This window comes from Bubalus bubalis, chromosome 7, assembly GCF_019923935.1.
Source record: "Bubalus bubalis isolate 160015118507 breed Murrah chromosome 7, NDDB_SH_1, whole genome shotgun sequence".
Lineage (NCBI taxonomy): Eukaryota > Metazoa > Chordata > Mammalia > Artiodactyla > Bovidae > Bubalus > Bubalus bubalis.
In genome coordinates, this window is record NC_059163.1 from 104,461,762 (window position 1) to 104,489,147 (window position 27,386).

The 27,386-nt window shown below is 45.1% G+C and overlaps 1 protein-coding gene across 2 annotated transcripts in view; it reads left to right on the forward strand.

Moving 5' to 3' along the window:
* Positions 1-27,386, forward strand: part of UNC5C (unc-5 netrin receptor C) — a 433,860-nt gene that overhangs the window by 399,284 nt on the left and 7,190 nt on the right. For both annotated transcript variants that reach the window (XM_025290694.3, XM_044946206.2), the window contains 2 exons: positions 21,805-21,954; positions 24,016-24,180. In XM_025290694.3, coding sequence (XP_025146479.1) covers positions 21,805-21,954; positions 24,016-24,180 — 315 coding nt within the window. The remainder of the gene's footprint in view (positions 1-21,804; positions 21,955-24,015; positions 24,181-27,386) is intronic.

A 27,386-nucleotide genomic window follows, 5' to 3' on the forward strand; every position in this document is an offset into this window, starting at 1 on the left:
CTCTTGTGTGCTACTTCATTATATGCTTTCCCATTCTTTTTATGAGGACTGTGTGGAAGACGGTTAGCATTTGACAACAGGCTTCTGCTTTATAGAATAAATGGCCTTAATTCCTGGTGCTATTACTGCCATTCATTTTATTCCATTTGAAGCTTTAAAGCATATAGTGAGTGCCTCCAAAGACATTATGATCTAGAAGGAGACAGAAAAAAAGTATGCCAAGGACTTGGAGACAAGTCAGAGTGTGATACATGCCATCAGTTCAGTTCAGTTCAAGTCACTCAGTCATGTCAGATGCTTTGCAACCCAATGAATCGCAGCATACAAGGCCTCCCTGTCCGTCACCAACTCCCGGAGTTCACTCAGACTCACGTCCATCGAGTCAGTGATGCCATCCAGCCATCTCATCCTCTGTCGTCCCTGTTTCCTCCTGCCCCCAATCCCTCCCAGCACCAGAGTCTTTTCCAATGAGTCAACTCTTCGCATGAGGTGGCCAAAGTACTGGAGTTTGAGCTTTAGCATCATTCCTTCCAAAGAAATCCCAGGGCTGATCTCTTTCAGAATGGACTGGTTGGATCTCCCTGCAGTTCAAGGGACTCTCAAGAGTCTTCTCCAACACCACAGTTCAGAAGCATCAATTCTGCAGCGTTCAGCCTTCTTTACAGTTCAACTCTCATATCCAAACATGACCACAGGAAAAACCATAGCCTTGACTAGATGGACCTTTGTTGGCAAAGTAATGTCTCTGCTTTTGAATATGCTATCTAGGTTGGTCATAACTTTGCTTCCAAGGAGTAAGTGTCTTTTAATTTCATGGCTGCAGTCACCATCTTCAGGGATTTTGGAGCCCAGAAAAATAAAGTCTGACACTGTCTCCACTGTTTCCCCATCTATTTGCCATGAAGTGATGGGACCGGATGCCATGATCTTCATTTTCTGAATGTTGAGCTTTAAGCCAACTTTTTCACTCTCCACTTTCACTTTCATCAAGAAGCTTTTGAGTTCCTCTTCACTTTCTGCCATAAGGGTGGTGTCATCTGCATATCTGAGGTTATTGATATTTCTCCCGGCAATCTTGATTCCAGCTTGTGTTTCTTCCAGTCTAGTGTTTCTCATGATGTCCTCTGCATATAAGTTAAATAAGCAGGGTGACAATATACAGCCTTGACATACTCCTTTTTCTATTTGGAACCAGTCTGTTGTTCCATGTCCAGTTCTAACTATATCTAAATATGATACATGCCATGCTGCTGCTGCTAAGTTGCTTCAGTCGTGTCCGACTCTGTGCGATCCCAGAGATGGCAGCCCACCAGGCTCCCCTGTCCCTGGGATTCTCAAGGCAAGAACACTGGAGTGGGTTGCCATTTCCTTCTCCAATGCATAAGAGTGAAAAGTGAAAGTGAAGTCGCTCAGTCGTGTCCGACTCTAGTGACCCCATGGACTGTAGCCCACCAGGCTCCTCCATCCATGGGATTTTCCAGGCAAGAGTACTGGTGTGGGGTGCCATTGCCTTCTCTGATACATGCCATAGGTGAATGCAAAGTTGTATGGGAATGCAGAAGAAGGAGGTGTCATATTATTTTGAGGAAATCTGAAAAGGAGCTAACATTTGAGATTGGCCCTAAAGGAAGCGAGGATTTGACCATCAATAATGGGGAAGAAACACGAGATTCTGGGTGAAGGGAACAGCATGAAGAAACAGTTCAGTTCAATCACTCAGTCATGTCCAACTCTTTGCAACCCCATGAATCGCAGCACGCCAGGCCTCCCTGTCCATCACCAACTCCCGGAGTTTACCCAAACTCATGTCCATTGAGTCAGTGATGCCATCCAGCCATCTCATGCTCTCTTGTCCGCTTTTCCTCCTGCCCCCAATCCCTCCCAGCATCAGAGTCTTTTCCAATGAGCCAACTGTTCGCATGAGGTGGCCAAAGTATTGGAGTTTCAGCTTCAGCATCAGTCCTTCCAATGAACACCCAGGACTGATCTCCTTTAAAATGGACTGGTTGGATCTCCTTGCAGTCCAAGGGACTCTCAAGAGTTTTCTCCAACACCACAGTTCAAAAGCATCAATTCTTCGGCGCTCAGCCTTCTTCACAGTCCAACTCTCACATCCATACATGACCACAGGAAAAACCATAGCCTTGACTAGACGAACCTTTGTTGGCAAAGTAATGTCTCTGTTTTTGAATATGCTATCTAGGTTGGTCATAACTTTGCTTCCAAGGAGTAAGCATCTTTTAATTTCATGGCTGCAGTCACCATCTGCAGGGATTTTGGAGCCCAGAAAAATAAAGTCAGCCACTGTTTCCAATGTTTGGTCATCTATTTGCCATGAAGTCATGGGACCAGATGCCATGATCTTCGTTTTCTGAATGTTGAGCTTTAAGCCAACTTTTTCACTCTCCACTTTCACTTTCATCAAGAGGCTTTTGAGTTCCTCTTCACTTTCTGCCATAAGGGTGGTGTCATCTGCCTATCTGAGGTTATTGATATTTCTCCCAGCAATCTTGATTCCAGCTTGTACTTCTTCCAGCCCAGCGTTTCTCATGATGTACTCTGCTTATAAGTTAAATAAGCAGGGTGACAATATATAGCCTTGACGTACTCCTTGTCCTATTTGGAACCAGTCTGTTGTTCCATGTCCAGTTCTAACTGTTGCTTCCTGACCTGCATATAGGTTTCTCAAGAGGCAGGTCAGGTGGTCTGGTATTCCCATCTCTTTCAGAATTTTCCAGTTTATTGTGATCCACACAGTCAAAGGCTTTAGCATAATCAATAAAACAGAATATTCTTATGAAGAAACAAAGGGAACAGTAAATACAGACTCCACACAGCATCTTATTTCCAGAAAGCCTAGATTCATAGATAGGCGTCTTGACCTTGAGGATCAGAGAGAGGCGTGGAGATTCCGTTTCTTTAGTTAATGAAGAATCACTGGAGAGATATAAATAGAAGATAGACATGACTGTAAATATGTATTAGAAATACTAGTCTGACGTCAGTGGAAAGACAGAGTCAAGTTAAGAAAAGTGTGATAGAGCTGGGGTGAAGGCAGAGGAGTGAGAAGAAGGGAAACAGGTAGGAAAGGTCCTAATAAGTAACTCTTGCAGTCCCTGGAGACTAGGAACCCTGAAAGGGTGGAGCAGAAGGTCAGGTCTGCCTCTAAGTAATAGTAGCAGAGTCAGGGGTGGGTAGCTCTGGAGTCATGATATGGTGACTTTGCCTTGGGTGTATTGAATTAGAGTACGGATTAGACACCAGGACCAGGATGCCCAATGAACAGTTAGAAATATAGGTGTGACTCTCCCAGCCAAGAGTAGATCCTGAGAGTTTGAGGAACCAACCGTACAGCATTGATATTTGTCATCCATGATGATTGGGAAGAATATCAAGGGAGAGTAAAGAGAGAAAATAAAGATAAGAAATATTACTGAGAATTTCCATTGTGCTGCGCAAGATTCTAAGTATCTTTTCGTATAGCTTTTTATTTGGCTCTGCCAGGTCTTAGGTGCAGCATGCAGAGTCTTCAGTTGCAGCATGTGAACCCTTAGTTGTGGCATGTGGGATCTAGTCCCCTGATCAGGGATGGAACCAGGGCCCCTGCAGTGGGAGCACAGAGCCTTAGCCAGTGGACCACCAGGGAAGTCCCTACATACCATTTATTAACCCACTGAATCTTCACAACAATCTGTGGGACCCCACTGTCCCTATTCAGCTGTGTACTCCAAGGCATAGAAAGGTTAAGTAAGTTGCTCTAGGTCACACAGCTGTCAGGTGGAAGTAGCAAGCTTCATGCCCAGGCAGCTGGTGGCCGTCTGGACTCTGCTTCTCAAGTGGGCTGCCCAGAGAGCCACACCCTAGAGCACAGGGACTGGGGGAGCCCTGCCGTTGCCAGGGAGACGTGGGGCAGCCAACAGAGGAGCTACAAGAGGAGGAACACCCAGAGGAGGAAGTGGAGGAGTGGGACAAAGATGCATCTAGGAAGCCCAGGGAAGAGAGACCTTTTCTGAAATTCAGGGTATTTCTTTCTGGAATTTCCATCCAGAGAGTACTTCTGGGTCATGAAAACTGAGTGTTGCAGGTTGTATCCATGAGGAGATGAACCACAGTTGGTCCCTGGATAAGTTTTTGATGGTTTAGCCTGTAGGAGTTCCTGATGTTAAATGATGTGAACACACAGCTCTTGTGTAAAGCTTGAGGTTATTTCTTTTATATTCTTTGTAAATGTGATACTTCCAAGGCACAGTCAGGATAGAAATCATCCTAGGCATAAATCCTTCTTAGGAAAAACTGTTTGTCGGCAATCCACGGGGTCTGATTAAGGCAACTTTTTTTAGTAATTCAAAGAAAAATCATTGCAAAAAGCATCCATAGAAGATCTATATCGTATCTGAAATATCTGATACACACATTTTATATTCATACAAGTAATTTTCATACTCGGGCACTCTTGACCTTTCTTCTCGACAGACATACACAAATCCTTGCCAAAAAAAAAGTTAGATCTCATAAAATAACTTTTATTATAATTAGTGAGAAGAGATGCAAAATGGTCAACACTGAGAGAGACTGACAAACAGGTTTAAGAAGTAAAAACAACCCAAGAGCAGTTTATATTATGGTCAGTGCTTTCCAAATAGACGTTTATAAATTCTCACCATTAGGGGATCCAGCACTTAGCCTGAAAGAAACATAAATAATGAATAAGGCTTTCTTGCACCTCATGGCCTTTAAACAATGCAGAAATACCAAAATCCTAGTTATAGGTAACCCAGCACACCGAAGAGAGTGTTAGCTACATCCTGCCAAAACTGCCTTATGCCCATGCTCGAAGTGGAAGTTTGGGGCCCATTAACTCAGAAATGCCCTTCATTACCAAAATTCTGCCTTCTTGGCACGTTGCCTGCCCATGTTCCCCCCGCAGCCTCCCTCCCATCTCCCTGATCCTCTCATCGCTGTTATAGGTAAATACCGTCTTTTGTGCCACCCCTCCAAATACCTCCTCCTTGTGATCCACCCCACTCCTCACCCACACTCATCCCGAATCCCAAGTAGTAGTGCTCTATCCAGCACACATAGGAGTCAGTTGGGAGGCTTTTTTACAAAAAGGACTTGTTTTCAGTGTTCCAGCCCAAAGGTTCTGATCTGATCCGTGTAAATACTGGGTTTGGTTTTTGTTTGAGCACTGCCTGTGTTATTCTACTGTGCAACTGAGGTTATAAACTACTAAACAATTGCTGAGGTCTTTCTGGCACTTTAATTCTACTGAGGGCAAACTTTCCTATAACCTCAAATTAATTTCTCACCCATGCCTTCAGCTGCTCACATTACCTGTAACTGGATCTCCCAACTAATATGTGACTCCCGCAGTCTCTACAGTAAGGACCACACCCCTAACTAACCAAGAGGCCAAGAGGAAAAGTTTCAGTACTTCTCATACCGCTCACTATTTCTGGGGCACTGATCTACTTCTGGGCTGGCTTTTCTGTTTATTATTCTTTACTCTGTTACTCCGTGGTTCATTACCCAAGTCAGTTCCTCAGTACAGATTTCCATCCTAGCAGTACCTGCCTCATGCTCTTTCTTTCCACTCCTTTTATTCCCTCATCCTCTTAAATTCAAAGGCATCTCATATTCATAGTTCCTTTGCCCAATTGTAGCCTACTAATTCTGCACTGCCTACCCTCCAGTGTAGGTGCTCTTCATCCACAGTAGGAACTGCAGTCTCCACCAGCCAAGATCGCCACCAGTGAAAGCATCCGACCTTGCATCTCTCTTTCAAGGTGCACGCAAGCTGCTCTCTGTTTTGAAGAAAGACCTGCCTCAACCTTCCCTGGTCTCCTGCTCCACAAACATTCATCTGCTCTTACCCATATCTCCAGGGAGCTCACTTCCACTCAGAAATTATTTGCCATCTAAAGCTGCTGCAGGTTTTTTTTTTTTTTTTTTAAACTTTACATAATTGTATTAGTTTTGCCAAATATCAAAATGAATCCGCCACAGGCATACACGTGTTCTCCATCCTGAACCCTCCTCCCTCCTCCTTCCCCATTCCATCCCTCTGGGTCGTCCCAGTGCAACGGAAAGAATAAAATACTTAGGAATATATCTACCTAAAGAAACTAAAGACCTATATGTAGAAAACTATAAAACACTGGTGAAAGAAATCAAAGAGGACACTAACAGATGGAGAAATATACCATGTTCATGGATTGGAAGAATCAATATAGTGAAAATGAGTATACTACCCAAAGCAATCTATAGATTCAATGCAGTCCCTATCATGCTGCAGGTTTTTCTAATTTCCATGGCTACAGATGACCTCCACAGAACAAGCCCTCCAGTTCTGCTTCCAGCCTATTGAGTTTCTCTAAAAAAATTATAAATTTCTGATCGAGTATATTATACCCTCAAGACATCTGCCCTAAGCTATAGCTCTCCTGCTTCTGCGCAGTCCTTTTCTGTATCTCTCCTCGACTCCTGAGATTTCACACATCTCTTCCAAGCCTCTGCACTCTCCCCAAATTCCTGATAGAACCACAGCTCCTTCCGGTTGCCGTGACCTAACGCCTGTGGTATCAGCCAAGGAACACTCACTCAGCTGCTGTTCTTTACTTTTCAGACCTTTTCTTTCAACCTCTTCTCACCTAGTTTGAGCTCTGATGGAAAGCAACTCTACTTTCTTATTGGAGCTTTAATCCAACTTCTCCACCACCTGTGTCTCCAGCTTAGCAAGCAATGCCTGGAAGTGGGTCTCCCCAAACTTGATATTTTCTTAGAGTTAATGCTGTGGACTGGGAAGTCTTTCTGAATTGCAGAAATCCTCAGAGGTTTGGACAAGGAGCTGAGAGGGGAGCTCAACGCAGCACTCATTCTTGGGGGTCGGAACTACACAGTTTGAAGAGCTGTTAGAGAAAGGCCAGCCCAGTGTTTGGATCTGAACATGCTGGGAATATTAATTCTCACTTTCTGTCACATTGTCCATGCGGATGGGGAAAAAGTAAAAGGACACACCACATCAGTCTGTCTCCGCAGCCCTGATGCATCCTTTCATCTTCCCACCCACCTCTTTGACAATTTCCCTGAGTTGTGTTAAAACCTGGAAGCAAAACCAGTCACCTGAAACTTAAAAGCTGTACTTCGCAACATGGAAACATTAATATTGAATTAGAATGTTGGCAGTGACTGTTGGAGTAAACGTCAAGGCTGCTGGGAGATGGTGGAATTCTTTTATGCACCCTTCAGATGGTGTTTTTTTTTTTTTTTTTTTTTTTGCCCTGTTCGTGTACTGGAAGGACAAGTGGGAGCAGTGTGGGAGCTGAGTTCATGTAAAGATATGAAGGTGCTAGGAACTGTGAGAATAGTTTAGAACCAGTTCTGTTCTCAAATAGAGAGGTCACATCTATTGAAAGGATTGAGTTGGGTATGTCACAGCTTTTCTCTTTGACTTCTCTTCAGGTGATTAAAGCAATATTGGTATTTGCCTTTCATTTTTGCAAAGGCTTAAATCCTAATATAAATAGACCAGAAGTTAATAGAGAACAAGGTTATATTGGGGTAAGTTTAAAAACATTATAGGGAGAAACATACATCAGTGTCAACGTAAGTAATTTCTGTCCCACTATCCTAGGAGTGCAATTCTGACTGTCTTTTCCTAATAAAGAGGTTTATAAAAAACTCTGAACCTAAAAGGGGAGTTATGTGCATATAATATGGGCAGTCTCATGTATCATACATTCAATCATGTAAATTGAATTTCTGACAAATGTGTATGCGATACGATCCAAATGATGTGTACCATGCTTTACGTACAGAGAAGGCAATGGCACCCCACTCCAGTACTCTTGCCTGGAGAATCCCATGGACAGGGGAGCCTGGTGGGCTGTGGTCCATGGGGTCACTAAGAGTCGGACACAACTGAGCAACTTCATTTTCACTTTTCACTTTCATGCACTGGAGAAGGAAATGGCAACCCACTCCAGTGTTTTTGCCTGGAGAATCCCAGGGACGGGGGAGCCTGGTGGGCTGCCGTCTGTGGGGTCGCACAGAGTCGGACACACTGAAGTGACTTAGCAGCAGCAGTAGCAGCCGCATGCTTTACGTAGTCATTTGCCATGGAATAGAGTTGTCTTTGTGTTACTTAGGGTATGTAGTAATCACATACCCTAGTCCAGGCTATAACATGGTAACTCTGTGAAAGATCATATTATGTGAAAAGATAAGAGAAAGATGAAAGAAACACTGAAAATGAAAGCCAGAAATCTAGTTGGTAATTGTGTGACCCTGTTTCTTAGATGCAGTCATAAGATAGTCTGAGGTAGCTGTTAAAGATTTTATTTCATCCTGCCACATGTGCTTCCTCACTGATGCTCTGATGTCCCCTCCATGGCCAGATGTGACCCTGCTGAACCCAGGACACCTCACCCCTGCCTCTTCTGGGCCAACGAAGGCTGGCCCTCCATTGGGTTGGCCCCACTAGCCATATCTTTTCATTCACTTCCCTTAAACCACCTCAAAACTAGTGTGACCTACATTTCATATTTTTTGGACCATGGTCTCTGAAATTAAATTAATATATTTGGACTTGTTGTTGTTCAGTTGCTAAGGTGTGTCTGACTCTTTCCAACCCCAAGAACTGGCACGTGCCAGACTTCCCTGTCCTTCACTCTCTCCTGGAGTGTGCTCTAACTCATGTCCATTGAGTCAGTGATACCATCCAACCATCTCTTCCTCTGTTTTCCTTCTCCTCTTGCCCTCAGTTGTTCCCACTGTCAGGATCTTTTCCAGTGAGTTAGCTCTTCACATCAGGTGGCCAAAATATTGAAGCTTCAGCATCAGTCCTTCCAGTGAATATTCAGGACTAATTTTCTTTAGGATTGACTGGTTTGATCTCCTTGTTGTCCAAGGGACTCTTAAGAGTCTTCTCCAGCACCACAACTCGAAAGCATGGGTTCTTCAGTGCTCAGTCTTCATTATGGTCCAACTCTTACATCCCTACATGATTACTGGAAAATCCATAGCTTTAACTATATGGACCTTAGTCGGCAAAGTGATGTTTCTTCCTTGTAATACACGGTCTAGGTTTGTCATGGCTATTCTTCCAAGGAGCAAGCATCTTTTAATTTCGTGGCTACAGTCACCATTCACATTGATTTTGGAGCCTAAGAAATTAAAATTTGCCACCGTATCCCCTTTCCCCCCATCTATTTGCTGTGAAGTGATGGGACTGGATGCCATGATCTTCATTTTCTGAATGTTGAATTTAAAGCCAGCTTTTTACTCTTCTCTTTCACCCTCATCAAGAGGCTCTTTAGTTTCACTTTGCTTTCTGCCATTAGAGTGGTCTCATCTGCATATCTGAGGTTGTTGATATTCTTCCTGGGAATCTTGATTTCAGCTGGTGATTAATCCAGTCCAGCATTTCACATGATGTACTCTGCATAGAAGTTAAATAAGCAGGGTGACGATATACAGCCTTGATGCACTCCTTTCCTGATTTTGAATCAGTTTGTTGTTCCATGTCCTTTTCTAACTGTTGCCTCTTGGCCTGCTTATAACTTTCTCAGGAGACAGGCAAGGTGGTCTGATATTCTCATCTCTTTAAAAATTTTCCACAGTTTATTGTAATCCACACAAAGGCTTTAACATAGTAAATGAAGCAGAAGTAGATGTTTTTCTGGAATTCTCTAGCTTTTTCTATGATCCTACAGATGTTGGCAATTTGATTTCTGGTTCCTCTGCCTTTTCTAAATCCTGCTTACACATCTGGAAGTTCTTGGTTCATGTACTGTTGAAGCCTAGCTTGAGGGATATTGAGTATTTCCTTGCTAGCAGGAGAAATGACTGCAATTGTATGGCAGTTTGAGAATTCTTTGGCATTGCCTTTCTTTGGGATTGGAATGAAAACTGATCTTATCCAGCTCTGTGACCACTGCTGAGTTTTCCAAATTTGCTGGCGTCTTGAGTATAACACTTTAACAGCATCATCTTTTAGAATTAGAAAAAGCTCAGCTGGAAATTCCATCACCTCCACTAGCTTTGTTCATAGTAATGCTTCCTATGTTCCACTTGACTTCACACTTGAGCATGTCTGGCTCTAGGTGAATGACCACACCATTGAGGTTATATGGGTCATTTTTATAGTTCTTCTGTGTATTCTCGTCACCTCTTCTAAATCTCTTTTGCTTCTGTTAGGTCCTTGCCATTTCTGTCCTTTATCATGCCCATCTTTGCATGAAATGGCTTCCCTGGTGGCTCAGATGGTAAAGCGTTTGCCTGCAATGTGGGAGACCCAGGTTTGATCCCTGAGTTGGAAAGATCCTCTGGAGAAGGAAATGGCAACGCACTCCAGTACTTTTGCCTGGAAAATTCCATGGACAGAGAAGGCTGGTAGGCTGCAGTCCATGGGGTTGCAAAGAGTCGGACATGACTGAGTGGCTTCACTGTCTTTCTTTTGCATGAAATGTTTCCTTGGTATCTCCCATTCTCTTGAAGAAACCTCTGGTGTTGCCCATTTTGTTGTTTTCCTCTATTTCTTTGCATTGTTCACTTAAGAAGGCTTTCTTATCTCTCCTTGGTATTTTCTTAGGTATATCACTCATTTAGTTAGGTATATCTTTCCCTTTTTCCTGTGCCTTTTGCTGCTTTTCTTTTCTCAGCTATTAGTAGGGCCTCCTCACACAACTACTTTGCCTTCTTGCATTTCTTTTTCTTGGAGATGGTTTTGGTCACCACCTCCTGTACAAAGTTACAAACCTCCATCCGTAGTTCTTCAGGCATTCCATCCACCAGATCTCATCCCTTGAATCTATTGGTCACCTCCACTGTATAAGGGAGTTGATTTTAGTCATACCTCAATGGTCTAGTGGTGTTCCCTGCTTTCTTCAACATAAGCCTGTATTTTGCAATAAGGGGTTGATAATTTGAGCCATAGTCAGCTCCAGGTCTTATTTCTACTGACTATATAGAGTTTCTCAATCTTTGGCAGCAAAAACATCGGACTGCTTTCAGTATTGACCATGTGCTGATGTCCTTGTGTAGAGTCATCTCTTGTATTGTTGGAAGATGGTTTTGCTATGACCAGAACATTCTCTCAGCAAAACTCTGTGAGCCTTTGCCCTGTTTCATTTTGTACTCCAAGGCCAAATTTACCTGTTACTCCAGGTATCTCTTGACTGCCTATTTTTGCATTCTAATCCTCTATTATGAAAAGGTCATATTTTTAAGGTGTTAGTTCTAGAAGGTGATATATGTCTACATAGAACCATTCAACTTCAGCTTCTTAGGTATTAGTGGTTGGGCACAGACTTGGATTACTATGATGTTGAATGGTTTGCTGGGAAATGAACCAAGATCATGCTGTCATTTTTTGAGATTGCACCCAAGTACTACATTCTGGACTTTTGTTGACTGTGAGGGCTACTCCATTTCTTCTAAGGGATTCTTGCCCACAGTAGTAGATATAATGGTCACCTGAATTAAATTTGCCCATTCTCGTCCATTTTAGTTCAGGGATTCCTAACATGTTGATGTTCACTCTTGCCAACTCCTACTTGACCACATCCAATTTACCTTGATTCAGGGCCCTAACATTCCAGGTTTCTATGCAATATTTTTTTTTTTTAATCAGATCAGATCAGATCAGTCGCTCAGTCATGTCCGACTCTTTGCGACCCCATGAATCGCAGCATGCCAGGCCTCCCTGTCCATCACCAACTCCCGGAGTTCACTGAGACTCATGTCCATCGAGTCAGTGATGCCATCCAGCCATCCCATCCTCTGTCGTCCCCTTCTCTCTTGCCCCCAATCCCTCCCAGCATCAGAGTCTTTTCCAGTGAGTCAACTCTTTGCATGAGGTGGCCAAAGTACTGGAGTTTCAGCTTTAGCATCATTCCTTCCAAAGAAATCCCAGGGCTGATCTCCTTCAGAATGGACTGGTTGGATCTCCTTGTAGTCCAAGGGACTCTCAAGAGTCTTCTCCAACACCACAGTTCAAAAGCATCAATTCTTCAGCGCTCAGCCTTCTTCACAGTCCAACTCTCACATCCATACATGACCACAGGAAAAACCATAGCCTTGACTAGATGGACCTTTGTTGGCAAAGTAATGTCTCTGCTTTTGAATATGCTATCTAGGTTGGTCATAACTTTCCTTCCAAGGGGTAAGTGTCTTTTAATTTCATGGCTGCAGTCACCATCTGCAGTGATTTGGCAGCCCAAAAAAATAAAGTCTGACACTGCTTCCACTGTTTCCCCATCTATTCCCCATGAAGTGATGGGACTGGATGCCATGATCTTCGTTTTCTGAATGTTGAGCTTTAAGCCAACTTTTTCATTCTCCACTTTCACTTTCATCAAGAGGCTTTTTAGTTCTTCACTTTCTGCCATAAGGGTGGTGTCGTCTGCATATCTGAGGTTATTGATATTTCTCCTGGCAATCTTGATTCCAGCTTGTGTTTCTTCCAGTCCAGCGTTTCTCATGATGTCCTCTGCATATAAGTTAAATAAACAGGGTGACAATATACAGCCTTGACGTACTCCTTTTCCTATTTGGAACCAGTCTGTTGTTCCATGTCCAGTTCTAACTGTTGCTTCCTGACCTGCATACGAATTTCTCAAGAGGCAGATCTGGTGGTCTGGTATTCCCATCTCTTTCAGAATTTTCCACAGTTTATTGTGATCCACATAGTCAAAGGCTTTGGCATAGTCAATAAAGCAGAAATATATGTTTTTTGGGAGCTCTCTTGCTTTTTCGATGATCCAGCGGATGTTGGCAATTTGATCTCTGGTTCCTCTGCCTTTTCTAAAACCAGCTTGAAATCTGGAAGTTCACGTATTGCTGAAGCCTGGCTTGGAGAATTTTGAGCATTACTTTACTAGCGTGTGAGATGAGTGCAATTGTGAGGTAGTTTGAGCATTCTTTGGCATTGCCTTTCTTTGGGATTGGAATGAAAACTGACCTTTTCCAGTCCTGTGGCCATTGCTGAGTTTTCCAAATTTGCTTCCATATTGAGTGCAGCATTTTCACAGCATCATCTTTCAGGATTTGGAATAGCTCAACTGGAATTCTATCACCTCCACTAGCTTTGTTCGTAGTGATGCTTTCTAAGGCCCACTTGACTTCACATTCCAGTATGTCTGGCTCTAGGTCAGTGATCACACCATCGTGATTATCTGGGTCATGAAGATCTTTTTTGTACAGTTCTTCTGTGTATTCTTGCCATCTCTTCTTAATATCTTCTGCTTCTGTTAGGTCCATCCCATTTCTGTCCTTTATTGAGCCCATCCATGAATCAAGGCAAATTGGGAGTGGTCAAACAAGAGATGGCAAGAGTGAATGTCAACATTCTAGGAATCAGCGAACTGAAATGGACTGGAATGGGTGAATTTAACTCAGATGACCATTATATCTACTACTGTGGGCAGGAATCTCTCAGAAGAAATGGAGTAGCCATCATGTCAACAAAAGAGTTTTTTTTTTTTATAGCATTGGCCATTACTTTCACCACCAGGCACATCATTTTTTCTGGAGCTATTTCTCTGCTCTTCCCCAGTTGCATATTGGACACCTACCGACCTGGGGAGCTTATCTTCCAATGTCATATCTTTTGCCTTTTGATACTATTCATAGGGTTCTTGAGGCAAGAATACTGAAGTGGTTTGCCATTGCCTTCTCCAGTGGACCACATTCTGTCAGAACTCTCTGCCATAACCCATCCGTCTTGGGTGGCCCTGCGTGGCATGGCTTATAGCCTCATTGATCACAAGGCTGTGATCCATGTGATCCTTTTGGTTACCTTTCTGTGATTGTGGTTTTCGTTCTGGAGGCTGTGGGATTGTAGTTCTTGCTTCTTTTGTCTGCTCTCTGATGCATGAGGATAAGCGGCTTGTACAAGCTTCCTGATGGGAGGGACTGGCTGTGGGGAAAACTGGGTCTTGTTCTGATGGGCCAGGCCATGCTTGGTAAATCTTTAATTTTCCAATTCATACATGTAATACATGCATTAGATGATAACAACAAATGTGTTTTCTCTGCTTGGTGTGTGGAAGGAAGTGTAGGGTCAAAGAAAAGCTTAAGTCAGGCCGACTGACTTGATTGGTCCCATCGCTCATCCCCTGGTCACTGACTTTGACCTCTTTGGTATGTCACTTGGTCTGTATCAGGGACGCTTAAGAGATTCAAGGAGACCAAAGTTATTAAATTTGCTGGCACAAAATAGTCACTCAGTAATGTTAATCGTCCCTAGGTGGGCATTTAGATTATAATGGCATTTGGAAGACAATGGCTCAGAGAAGATCTTAACTGTAATTGTGATCTAATTGTGTGTGAGTGTCAGGTTTCGTAGCAGGGCGGCTGGTCAGCTACTTAAGGACCAGTTTCTTTTTGGTGTCTCCAAGTTATGCCATCTTTATTATCTTCTCATGACACTTGGCCCTGGCCCTATCATGTATTTCTGAAATGACCTGCAAAGTTGAATTTATGTTGGAGAGAAGGGGAGGAAAGAGAGAAGAGGAAGTATAAGTTGTGGAAGATGGAATACTGGCTCCTCCAAGACATATCTGCACACAAGGTTCAGAACCTGTGAAGATGTTACCTTACGTGGCAAAGGGAGACTTTACAAGTATTGTTGTAAGTACAGACCTAGAGATGGAGAGATTAGCCTAAATTATCAGGACAGGTCTGATGTAATCACTGAGTGGCTAAAAGTGGGGAACCTTTCCCAGCTATGGTCAAAGGGAGACAGGACCATGGAAGAAGGAGCAGAGATATGCCATTGCTGGCTTTGAAGGAGGAGGAAGGGGACCATAAGCCAAAGAATGTGGGCAACTCTAGAAGATAGAAGAGACAGAAAGCAAATTCTTTCATAGAGCTTCCAGAAATGCAAGTAGCCTTACCACCACATTGATTTTAATGCAGTGGGACCTGTCTCAGACTTCCAGCCCACAGAAATGTAAGGAAACAAATTTGTGTTATTTAAGTCACTAGTGAAAGTGTTAGTTGCTCAGTCATGTCCAACTCTTTGCGACCCCGTGCATTCCCACCAGCCTCCTCTGTCCATGGAATTCTCCAGGCAAGAATACTGGAGTGGGTAGCCATGCCCTCCTTCGGGGGATCTTCCCAACCCAGGGATCAGACCTGGGTCTCCTACATTGCAGGTGGACTCTTTACTGTCTGAGGCACCAGGGAAACCCTTAGACACTAAGCTTATAGTACTTTCTTATTGCAGAAAACAAGAAACTACCTAGAAGTTAAAAAACAAATGTTCAGGGGTGCAAAGAAATACAAGAAGGCTCCAGAAGTTCTAGAACAACCTAAAAAGTCCTATCCCTAATACATAGATGTGTGAGACAAGCTTTTCCTTAGAAATAAGCCCAGAGGTAGATAAGCAACATGGCCACTTCCCTGAGTGCTGCCCTGCCGCATTTTCTTTAAGGGTGTCACAAACCGGCCTGACTGGGCAGCTGGAAGCGGCAGCTCAGACCAGGCATCCGTGGCAACAGCAGCTGCGGGAGCAGCAGGCAGAGCCCAGAAATGAGGCGACTTGACGGGAAGTGTGTGCATGTGGTCACCCGAGTCCAACCTTGTTATTATTAGGGACGAGGCATGGCAGACAGACTCGGGGAGGGGGAGCACAGAGCTCCCCAGTGTGCACACAGACAGAGCAGCAGTGCCGCTGGGCCTGACAGTGACCCGAGGCAGGCGGGGGAGGCCGGCTGACAGTCAGATGTTCCCTCTGCTGGCTCTGCAGCCAGAGGAGAAGGCAGCCCACGGGGAGCTGAGCTTGGTGTCGCTAGAAAGCTGGCAGGGCACGGGGGAGGGGGACAGCCTTCTGCTTTGGAAGACCCCAGGCCTGAGGCTGGAAGGCAGAGGAGATAGCCTCGAGCAAGGAGAGGGAGTCCTCCTCCCTGGATGACAGGGGTCATTTCCAGCACAGGATGAAAGAGTGAATAGGACCAAGGTGAGCTGCATAAAAGCTGGTGAAAGATGGGATTTTTTAAAATACCAGGCAGCACAGCACTTGAGGGCTTGTCTTTTGAGCTTCAATGTATGTGAGGCTCTGAACACCTGCTGGTTTGTTCGTGGTGCCTGGGGAGCCCTGAGTCCATGTGGCAGAAGCCTGGGTGCGGGTCTCCTGCTGCACAGCTCAGTCTTCCATGCTCAGTCCAGCACCCTCCCTACACAGAGTGTTCAGTGAGAGTCCCTCTCCACGGAGCCATAGAGCCAAACCAAACCAAACTGAAGCCTCCTGGCATGCAAGGCTGGCTGCTGCTCCATTTGCCACCCTTTGTGCTCTTGGCCTGCATGGAAATCTTAGTAATATCCCCACAAGAGCTATGTCCACCTGCCCAGATGCCAGGCATTGCCCCCAGGCCCCTTGGCAGCAGTGACTACAGCCAATTCAGGCCTCTGCACTTCCATCTAGAATAAAGAATGTGTGGACCACTCACATCCAGACAGTACCAAAAAAGAAGCAAGACAGAATGAAGCAAAGCCTTGATCTAACCTCCTCCAACCTTCTTTTCCAGAAGAGATTTTAATGTGTTATGTGGGATTTACGTTGCATCATGTGTTTCTTCCTTCCTGTGCTGTGTGCTCACTCAGTCGTCTCCAACTCTTTGCGACCCCATAGACTATAGCCCACCAGGCTTCTCTGTCCATGGGATTTTTCAGGCAAGAATATTGGAGTGGGCTGCCATTTCCTCCTCCAGGGAATCTTCATGACCCAGGGATTGAACCTTCATCTCTTGCATCTCTTGCATTGGCAGGCAGATTCTTTACAACTGAGCCACTTGGGAAGCCCATAAAGATTTCTAAAAAAAGGAGAGGAGAGATAGGAGGATCACTGGAGAGAAAACAGGGAGAGAGAGAGAAGCTAAAGGCTGGAAAACCCACAAATTGGATTGGATTCCTGAGAAACTGGAGGTTAAAACAGGCGCCTTCAAGGAAGGAGGCTCAGCTTAGAGCAGTGGTGTGAGAGAGGAGGCTACACCTTGAGCAGGACGGGGATCTGAGCACAGGTGTTGGGAAGACAAGAGTGAGCGCTGGGTGTGAGGGCAAAGCCAGGGTCCCAGCTCCTCACACAGTTCCTGGTCCAAAGTCACCACTTTGCCCTAAGATTGAGACTTAACCACATTCCTGAGTGTGTACTTCCAGGTGAGGGTAGGCAGCTGTATCCCGGAGGCTCTCGTGTGCACTGGCTGTGAGGCTGATGCTTGGCCCACTGCGAAGGACCCACAGGAAGAGGAGGAGGGGCTGCAGCAGCAGGAAGGCAGGCAGGTCCAGCCCAGGAGTGAGGCAGAGTGAAGAGCTGTGGCCTTAAGGACATCGAGGTTAGGAGTTGTAGGACTCCTACCCCACACCTTCATGGGGGCAGATCCGACCTGCAAAGAGCCAGGGAGAGCTGGTTACAGGCCAGAGGGGCTCCCTTCATACACACAGACCTTTAAAACAGCTTGGATTTATTGTGGCTCTTAAATGGCCCAGAATAATGGCTTAGCATGGATAATGTCTTGGTTTAATTGGTTATTGTGAAAGCCGATAGTTTCTAGCGTGGAATCCCTTGTCTCTGCCTTTCGAACAATCCCTCCCAGGCTCCTGGAATCAATACAGCCTCACGTGGGGCTGGCGAGGAGCCTGCTTTGGGATGGCCACCACACTGGGAAGCAGCTGTCCCACGGGACTGCCCAGATCCCTGGGTTCCAGCTCCCTGCAGCACGGGGTTCATGTGAGTGTTCCTGTGGAAGGACGGGCTAGAGACTTTCTGTTGCCAACTGACCCCTGAGAGAGTCTCTCCTGGTTAAGTTGGAGGGGTGGAGTCGGAACTGACAAAGGCGAGCAGAAAGTGACCCCTTCTACAGAAGCAGAGCCCCAACAAGGCCCTGAGGTGGGGGTGCTGCCAGAATGGAGGACGGCCTTTGCAGAGGAAGGTGACATTTATATCTCTAAGAAAAACGAGCCTAGATGATCCTAATTCCCGCTACGGCATTTCTTTCCAAGGTCACGATATTTCTCTTAAGTCTTCCTAAATCTTTTGACCTTAAACGTATTTCACTCCTGTCCTTTTTTAAGGTGTGTGAAATATCCTAACCTTTGGGACCCCAAAGCAGCCTGGACCTGGAAGAAGCTGTCTTAGAATTTAGCACACTGTGTTGGGGTTACATGTCTATATGTCGGTCTTGCTCCAGCCAAGGTTCGTGAGTGTGGTTTGCGGCCGGGACAGAGGCTCACTTGTCTGTAGGTCCCAGAGCCTGGCGTGGTTCCTGGCAGGCATACTGAATGAGTGCTCCCAGGAAGGATTGAATGCTCCTCATTCATACGAAGAGGAAAGCATGCACCTCTCAAACTGTGTCTTATTGATTCACATATCTTGTTCCTTTTATGGTCTCTTACTTCTCCGTTATCATACATATAATAACCAAAATGATTTCATGCGGAAGGAATTCAGAGAATCAAGCTTTTTAAAATATAAGTTTTATTCATATTAAATGAGATCAGATAAAAAATATTTGAAACTCTGACAGTTAAACCATAACAGTATGGAACAAAACCCTGATTAGCCTATCCACTGGGCTTGCCTCTTCTGTTTTCTGACATAACATTTATATATGGGAATAGCTGTAGGTGGCAAATCATTTCTGTCTCATGTGTGGCTTTAGATGATTTTAGTTTTCAAGGAGCTGTTTTATTGATTGATTGTAATATCTTTAATTCACACTTTTAATATTTTTCATTTGCACTTTGATTATTTTCTTCTCCTTTATTTTGTTGTGTTTTTTTTGACGTTGCACAACCTGGGTATGAAAAGTGAAAGTGAAGGTCACTCAGTCGTATCCAGCTCTTTGTGACACCATGGACTATATGGTCCATGGAATTCTCCAGGCCAGAATACTGGAGTGGGTAGCTGTTTCTTCTCCAGCCAAAAAAAATGTTAAGTTTAAGTTTGGTAAGGATTCATCTTACCAAATCATTTACTCCTGGGCTAATTTCTCCCAGAGTAGTGGTGGAGGGATAGCTGCCCCTACCAGCAGTCTCCAAAATGGGCTTCTCAGCCCCAGGCCAGTGAGACTTTGGGCACAAAAATAGACAATATGGGGACTTCTGTGTCTATTCATCTTAGCTCATCCTTTTAACTTTAGATATATTTTATAACATATTAACATACTGATGTATTAACAAAAGTATTATATATAATTTGTAAAGAAACATAAAATGCATGCTCAATGTTTTGACTGATGGTATATGCAGTCAAAGATGTTCAGAAACCTTGCTCCAAGCATGGATGTGTCCTGGTGGGCAGTTTATCTCTCACCAGGGTTCCTGTTCAACTGAACAGGGCAGAATAGGCAGGTTCCTCTCAGCTCTGGGTTAGCAGCTTTGTGTCACTCCTGGTTAGTGGAGAGGTGGAGAAATTAACAGTGTGGAGAGAGTGTGTTCTCTGGCACCATATTCTTTAAAATGGCACTTTACCTAGTACTTCTTCTCAAAAGAGGGCTTGAGCCAAGCCAATCTCTTTCTTCACTGGGAGAGCTCTTTACCTTGAGATTCAAGGTCAATGCCGAACAAGCCAAGGACTGAGCTTTGTCCTCGGGCTGCCTCCTACTCAGACCCTGCAGTCACAATGTGGTGCTGTATTAGATTTTTTGACCTCAAGGTCATGACCAATAGACAGTCTAGGTTTTTACCAGTGGTCCTCCCTGCCAAGAAAGCTGATCATGTTCTCCATCTCCTCTGACAGTCCGTGTGGATTGTAGGAATAGGGTGTGGATTATACATTGTTCGGTACAATTACCTCCTGAAATACAATGCATCTTCTTCTAGACATCCCAGGGAGATAATTTGGACATAATGAAGATCTATAGTAATCAGATAATTACTATCGATTGCTCTTTAGATGTCTTGATGAGGTAATTAGGGTGTACTGGAAAGAAGCTAAAACTGATTGATTGGCATGACCGTAATCTCAAAGATTTCTAATTATGTCGCTTTTCTTCTAATGGCTTATAAACAAACATCATTTTAGCTTTAGAATTTGTCAGGTGCCAGGTTCACTGGGAACGTCAGCCTTCTCTATTATGCTAACTAGACACCGAACACGATCAACATAAGCTCATTATGCCTTCCTGCTGAAGCAGAAGAAACTGCAGTTAACTCTCACTTTTCTTATGCGTCTTCATTTCCACATGGCCAGATTCTTGTTGAGGAATGGCGTGTGAAGTGTGGTGGGAGGGTGTTCCGTGGGGAATGTGTGTGACTCTGGACTAAGCCGATCTGGAGCCCTACAGGGGACCCTGCGAGCCTGCCGCACACCAGAGCCAGGGCACAGTGACACAGGAAGTCTGTCGGGGGGCTGCCTGCTCAGGCTCCTGTCACAAGTAATAGCTGCTCATCAGCCACCAAGGTTGAGTATGTGCAACACTGATGCTCTCAAGCAGCTAGCCCCCGCCCATCTGTGTCAATGTGCTATCACTTCATCTCTTCCATTACACACTAATTAGAGGAGTCCCTGCCTGAGACCACATTCCACATTACCCTAACATTCCCTACTATAACATACCTTATAGCACCTTTCAGCAGCTTGCGTTGTGCAGAATAGTGACCTGACTCAAAGATGATGGATGTTAAGGACCACTAAAGGAGCAGTTTGACATGAGCTCTTTGCATCTAATCAATGATGTGGGTAAGCTCTGTACTTACTGGACTGTAGTTTTCCACTGTGACCATCTATCTGTGCAGGAATAGGTTCCCTATATGTGTGTGTGCCATGGGGCCTGACTGAGTTCCTGAATTATCAAACTCCAGCTTTCAGATGAAATCTCACCAATGAAGAAAATCGGATTTTGTTTTTATATTGCTATAAAATTCATTATTACCTGAACCCAGAAAAGCCATAAATGCCTATGTATTTGCGCTACTAAAACAGTTAAAGCTTGAGGGGAACAAAATGCACAGGGATGGTTCTGACGCAGAAGAGACTCAGGATATTTTATTCATTGATAACTTATGGTTTGCTGATGTTTGGATGATTGCAGCTGTAGTTGGAAATGCTTCCTTTACTCCCATTAATGAGCTTGAGGAGTGGAAGTAGATATAGAATTTATGTTGATGTTACATATTTATGGCATAAGAAAAGTTACATAGCAAATTTTTTAATCAGCCATGGGTCTTGAAAAATGAGGTGACTTTTTAAAAAAACTTAATCTGAGTGACTATTTAGGTCAATATTTGGTGCTGGAAAATCCTCCTGATCTGTATACTTTTCTCTAATAGAATATTTAATGAGCCTGTTTTAATTTTTTGATACTTAGGAATTGTGTAATGGATAATTTTAAACAGAAATTGTCTTTCTGTAGGTAAGGAAACTAAAAAAAGATAGGAAAGTGTGCCCAAAACACATTCCAGATTTTTACTTGTTGGCTGGTGTTAACCAATCCAAGATGTGGTTTGTTTTCTAGTTATTTGCCCTTTCCCCTGAAAGTTCATTGAAAATCTACTTTCTTATCTGTTCATATTTCTGCCTGTGTTTCCTTTTATTGGGAGTTCTCCCCATTTGGGGCCCTGATCGTTATTTCCCTGTATTTGATTCAATATCCCATTTGTCTGTTGGGAAGTGCAGACTGTACTGAGTGTGCTGTGGCTTGCTGACAGGCCATGGTCCACGGGGACCAGTCACATGCAAACTGGCCAGAGCCTCTGTTGGAGGGCCTCCAGGCTGGAGGATGAGGTCCTGGGGCAGAATGAGGAAGATGCCACGGAGTGATGCCCGGCAGTCATTTGCTTTTGGTTTGGGGCATGTCGTTGCAGGAAGTTTTGCAGCTCGAGCGACAGATGGGAGGACAGCTCCTAGAAGAACCTAAGGCTCTTCACTTTAAAGGCAGCACCCACAACCTGCGCCTATCCATTCACGATATTGCCCATTCCCTCTGGAAGAGCAAGTTACTGGCCAAATATCAGGTAAGGTTCCCAAGATGAACTGAAGGCTTGAAGACATCTCCAAGAAAGAGAACTGGAATGATTTAGACAGAAGATATTCCATTCCTTGAAAGTAATCTTAACTTTGGTACTCCTCCAAAATAGTTTGGGGTTATTTAGGATTTTCGAAAAATACTCTAGACATACTGGAGGAAATGCTCTTTTCTCAATTCTTTCAGGTAAGTGTACTATCATTGTTTTGCTTTCAATAAATAAGACTTCAAGTCCATCATTTCTTTTTTTTTTTTTTTTAAGACTAGTCAAGTGCAATAGTGAGAAGGGGGGAAGAGTAGAACGAGAAGTTCGATCTGTAACTGACTGTGAACAATCAATTGAGATAACTCACTACCTTCGGACCAGCCATCATTTCTATTTATTTTCAGAGTAACGTTAACACTGAGTTGATAAACTAGCCTCAAAAGCATTCATAGGAGAAAGAGAACATTGGTATCCCACATGACACAGACTAGACTTCAGGCTGGCTAAGAGAGCGCCTTTATGTTGAAAACTTAAAGGAACATCATCTTGGAAACTCGGAATAGCAAGTAAAAATAAAACCTGGCCAGGATTTTAAATTAAATACGAGCATCAGAATACTGGTCCCCTCTGTATATAGCCGTATGAGGGGAAAGTAAGACTCTCCAGAGGTTTCTCACCTCCGCCTCCATCAGCCAGCCTGGGCTCTCAGGAGGCTACAATGGGCTCCCTAGTCTCAGACCCAGCCCTGGGAGTCACAGACACACTTAGATAAGCAGCAAACCCTCGTCTACATGCGTGCACAGCCCGTCCCCCCTCCGGGGCTGCATCTGCACTGGCTGTGATTTCCTGATGGAAGTCCGTGAATGCACTAGAAGGGATAAAGGGAAGATTTGCAGCTGCATCCTTACTCTCAGATGTCTGGTACTTACATATAAATTGTGGGGGGAAAACCTACTAGTTCACTAACAGTCTTGAGCTTTGATGTGGGCACATGCCAGACTCTTCTGTGTCAGTCAGTCCTTGATTGAGAGACTGGCTTTGACTTGCTCATTAAATCTCTTCCTTCCTTTTCCTCTCTCCTCTGATTTTGCAACTGCCATAAATCTTCCCCCTTTATGAACAGTTTTTTTTTTTTTTGCAACTGTAAAGGAAAATACTGCTTTAATAATAATAATAATATGATACTTCAAGCTAAGCCTGGCTGAGTGCTCACCATCTGCCAGACTCTCATGTACTTTGATGAATGTCATTTAACCCCCTTCATTCAGGTTTTTCTTTTGCTTATGCACAGGCTTTCGCAGATGAGGAAACAGAAAAGGTTAAGCAGCTTGCCCCGAATCACCAAGTAAACAAGGGGAAGGCATCTCATTTGTACTTAATTTGGCTCCAAGCCTCTGCTCTTAACCAACATGCTCTCCCATTGTGTGTCAACCTTTTCTTCCTTTATTGAAAAAAAGATTCTAGGATGGGCTCTGTGAGGTGATCTAGATTCATAGGAAAGTATGCCTGTTAGAGGCTTGGTGATTTTTAGGCCAAGAGCTTTCATGTGGCAGCTAGTCAAGCCTCCAGTTTCCAACTTGTAGTGAATCCTGGCTTTCCTCGTCCTGTGGAGGGCATGGGCATGAAAGGGAACTGGGTCAGTGCATCACCCTTTAGACTTCTTTGCTTTCCTCCATGGTACCCTGGCAAGGAGTTCTTTTCATGGGCAGTGACTGGAGGGGAGTGGGTTTTATTTGGGGAATTGTCTAAACCTTGAAAAAAAAAACAAAAAAAACCACTTACAATGGCTTTTTTATAAATGACAGAAGTGGCAGGCTGGTTAGGTGTATGGGTTCTGGGGCCAAAGCCCTGGCTTTGGACCTCAACTCTGCCACTTACTAGCTATGGGACTTTGGGTGAGTTATGTAAACATCTCTGGTCCTCAGTCTTTCCATCTGAAAAGGGAGTTGGGATATATTCGTGCACAGACCCACAGTGAGGAGTAAAGAAGGCACCGCAATTCACATGTGCAGTACTGAGAGCACCGGGTCCCTCATTTGTGGTTCCCCCTTTTCTGTGCTTCAGGAAATTCCTTTCTACCATGTCTGGAGTGGGTCTCAGAGAAACCTCCACTGCACGTTCACTCTGGAAAGATTCAGCCTGAACACAGTGGAGCTGGTCTGCAAACTGTGTGTGCGGCAAGTGGAGGGAGAAGGGCAGATCTTCCAGCTGAACTGCACCGTGTCTGAGGTAAGAGGCGCCCGCGGCGCTCACAAGCGAGAGGCACAAAGCATCTCAGTGTGACCTGGGGGAGTCCTGGAGGGCCGGCTCGTTCACAAGACAGTGCTTTTAATGAACACAGGGAGATACCGATACATGAAAGTGCAGTAGAGGCTCCTTTTCAAAAAACAAGACTTTTCTAGTTGGTGACATGAATTTAAGGACTTCTTACACACATCTGAACTTCAGCCATAAGGATTAACTCGTGTGCACATACAGTAACTTTCCCAAAGCATCCCCACTGTTCCTGTTCCCCTGGATCCACTGACGCTCTTCCCGTCTGTTCTGCTTTCCTTGGGATGCACCTGCCTTTGCCCAGCTGTGCGCCGCCCACCGCCTCCTTTCCTTTCTTCTCCATGTTGAAAGGAGAAAGCTCTGGGTGTGCTTGCTGTCTTATACCTCACCCTCCAAACAGAAGAAGAGATGCCCCTCTCCCCAGTGTGACAGAGAGTCCAGAAATAGAAGGTAAACCCAGGCATCTCCCCCAGCGGCCCTCTCACCATCTTTCCTCGCTGTTTTTAGAATGTCTGTATCTCAGAAATAACAATCATTGTTGCTATTTAAAACTTCCCTGGGTGGAAAGAAGGGGTGCTCATGACCTTCCTGGTTACCTGGGACCTCAGGGTTTGGAGTTAGGACAGTGGAAACCCTTCAGGCTGAAGGGACGAGAGAGGACCAGATGAAATGAAGGGGCAGCCCCTTATGGGGCCTGCAGAACGGGGCTTGGTGCTGCTTCGTGAGCCACAGCACGGAACTGCTATCTTTTAGAACTACGGTATCTGATTTAAAAGACCCCTCTCCCTTGCCGGCTCATGTGCGGTGACCAACGACATGTCACCGTGTTCGGGGTGTCTCTCTCTGTGTGTCGTATTCAAGGACGGTCTTCCTTAGCAAACCGAGAGGGGAAGCGCATCAGCCCCACCGCATCCTCCTTTCCCACAGCCCTCCGAGCTGCGGTCATCATTTCCTCCCGCAGTTTCATGAGACTTTTGACTCATAAACAACTTCAGTCACAGACCTCGGTGACATTCATAAGGCATGATCTCCGTGTCAGGGCGCCATGGCAACCGCCCAGCCTTCCGACAGGCCAGCCTATCGCCTGGGCCCAGAGCACCACCCCTGCTGGCTCGGGAGGGTGTTTTCACTTTCCAGGCCCAGCAGGTCTGCAAAGTTCAATAACCACCCAGCTCCAGGGACAACAAAGGCTGCGGAGTTTTGGAGCGGAGCGAGGAGGGCTGCGCCTTTGATGCTTGCTTTCTGTTCAGCCTGAGCATCGGCTGTGTGATGAAAAGGTGGATCAGCTGCGGCCGCAAATGAAAGGGCGCCGTGCAGGGCTCTACCCCCGCTGAGGAGACAGTGTTGCCTAGTGTGATCACAGTTTAAGGACTTTCTTTCTTGTGCCAACAGAGAGGAAAGATGGTTTCTTTTGCAACCCGGTGGCTGTCAGCTCGGAGAGGCCCACCCTTCAAGTCCCCTCAGAGGCCCGTGACAGACAAGCGCAGTGAACAGGGGTGGGGGAGTGTGTGTGCAGAAAGGCCCCAAGTCAGGTGACTTTGGGGATTAGGGGGCGCACGGCTGCTTTTCCTTCTGGGTCACTGAGTCCCACCACTGCTGTTTGTTAGCATCTGAATGCTGTGCAAGCGGGCTGGTACTGACGTTGGGAGCCAGCCTGTACCCTGGGGAACAATTGGCTCTGGAGTGCCCTAAGCCCTGGATCCTCATCAAAAGCTCAAGGTGGGGTCCCCTGTGACTGACAAGCCATAACCAACCAGAGAAAGGGCTCCATGGGTGGTGTCTGTCTGCTGGATGGAGCTCCCCACGAGGGTCACATGGCAAGTTGGCGGGTGGGCTGGGGTTGCAGTTCCAGTGTCCCATCTCCCGAGAAGGAACTGACTTTCTAGGACTGTGCCACTCCCCCCGTGCTCCTTTCTAAAGCCACTCAGCCCTCGGGCCTCTCCAGCCAGGTCGAGGACCTGCTGACCCCCAGGGAGACCCAGCTGTGCTGGACGTAGACCAAGGTGATGGCAGGAGCTGGATGGTTGTTCCTCTCTGGGTGCCTCCGCCAAGCGATTCCTTCCTTACCTAAAGATAAAGTTTAAGAATGAAAATGCCTGGCAGGGTATGGGGATGAATGAGTGTCAAAATGTAAATGATGGTAAGAGGGTTCTTAGAGGAACCAGGGAAGTAAGAAAGGGGAAGGTGCCCACCAAGAGAGAAAAAAAGTAAAAGAGGAAGTTCAGTCTCTTCAGGACTTTTAACTATAAAAACAAAGACATTATGACCCACAGCACTTCTGTGCACACCGAGAACAGTGTTAGTGTCCAAAGCTTCACTCTGCTACAGCCATCCTATTTACCTCTTCTGCTTTCTATAATCTGTTCAAAAGGACGCTTGGGGAAATCTAGTTTTTCTAAGTGACTTCCCGAAGAGTCAGAATACAGGAGTGGAAAGTTACTTCTCCTGTGGACTGTTGAAATGTAGGCCATAGCAGCTGTTTGGTTAATGGTGAAAAATCATATGTTTAAGAGAATCGTAACGTCAAAGGCAGATGGCACCAATATCATAAACAATTATTGTAATATGCATTATGTGAGAGTAAACTCTACTTTCACCTGGAAGTAAAGGAAGAAATAATAAATAGCAACAGAAATTAGTAGGTGAAATTTAAACGTAAATGGGTATATGTATTTTTCTTTTACCTCCAAGGCTGTTGTCAGCCATCTGATAAGAGAGACAAGATGATGCCCTTTGGGGCTTCTTATTTCGTCCACACAGAAATAAACAGGATGGAGATGCAGGGTTTGAAGGCCCACGTAAAGTGCTGACGGTTCCTTATTCACCAGGAGAAGGGGAACCGGGTGGATGTGCACACACCTTCCTGAGAGCCATGCCTCCCTCTCCCTGCCCTTCACCTTCAGTACTGAACAGTGAGAAGGGCCTTGCCTTTAGCCACAGTTAGAAGCTCTGTGGAGTGGGTTTCATCCTCTCTCTGTATCAAGAAACATTTTCTCTCATTTCAACAAATAATATGAATTGAAGAGCTTCCATATGCAAGGCACTGTCCTGAGCATCATAGGAGTTCTGGGGATGACAAAAACATTCTCATCTCCAAGCAGCTGGGGAAGTCAGAGGAAGTCCTCTGTAAGTACAGCCAAGATTCACAGGGCAGGCTGGGT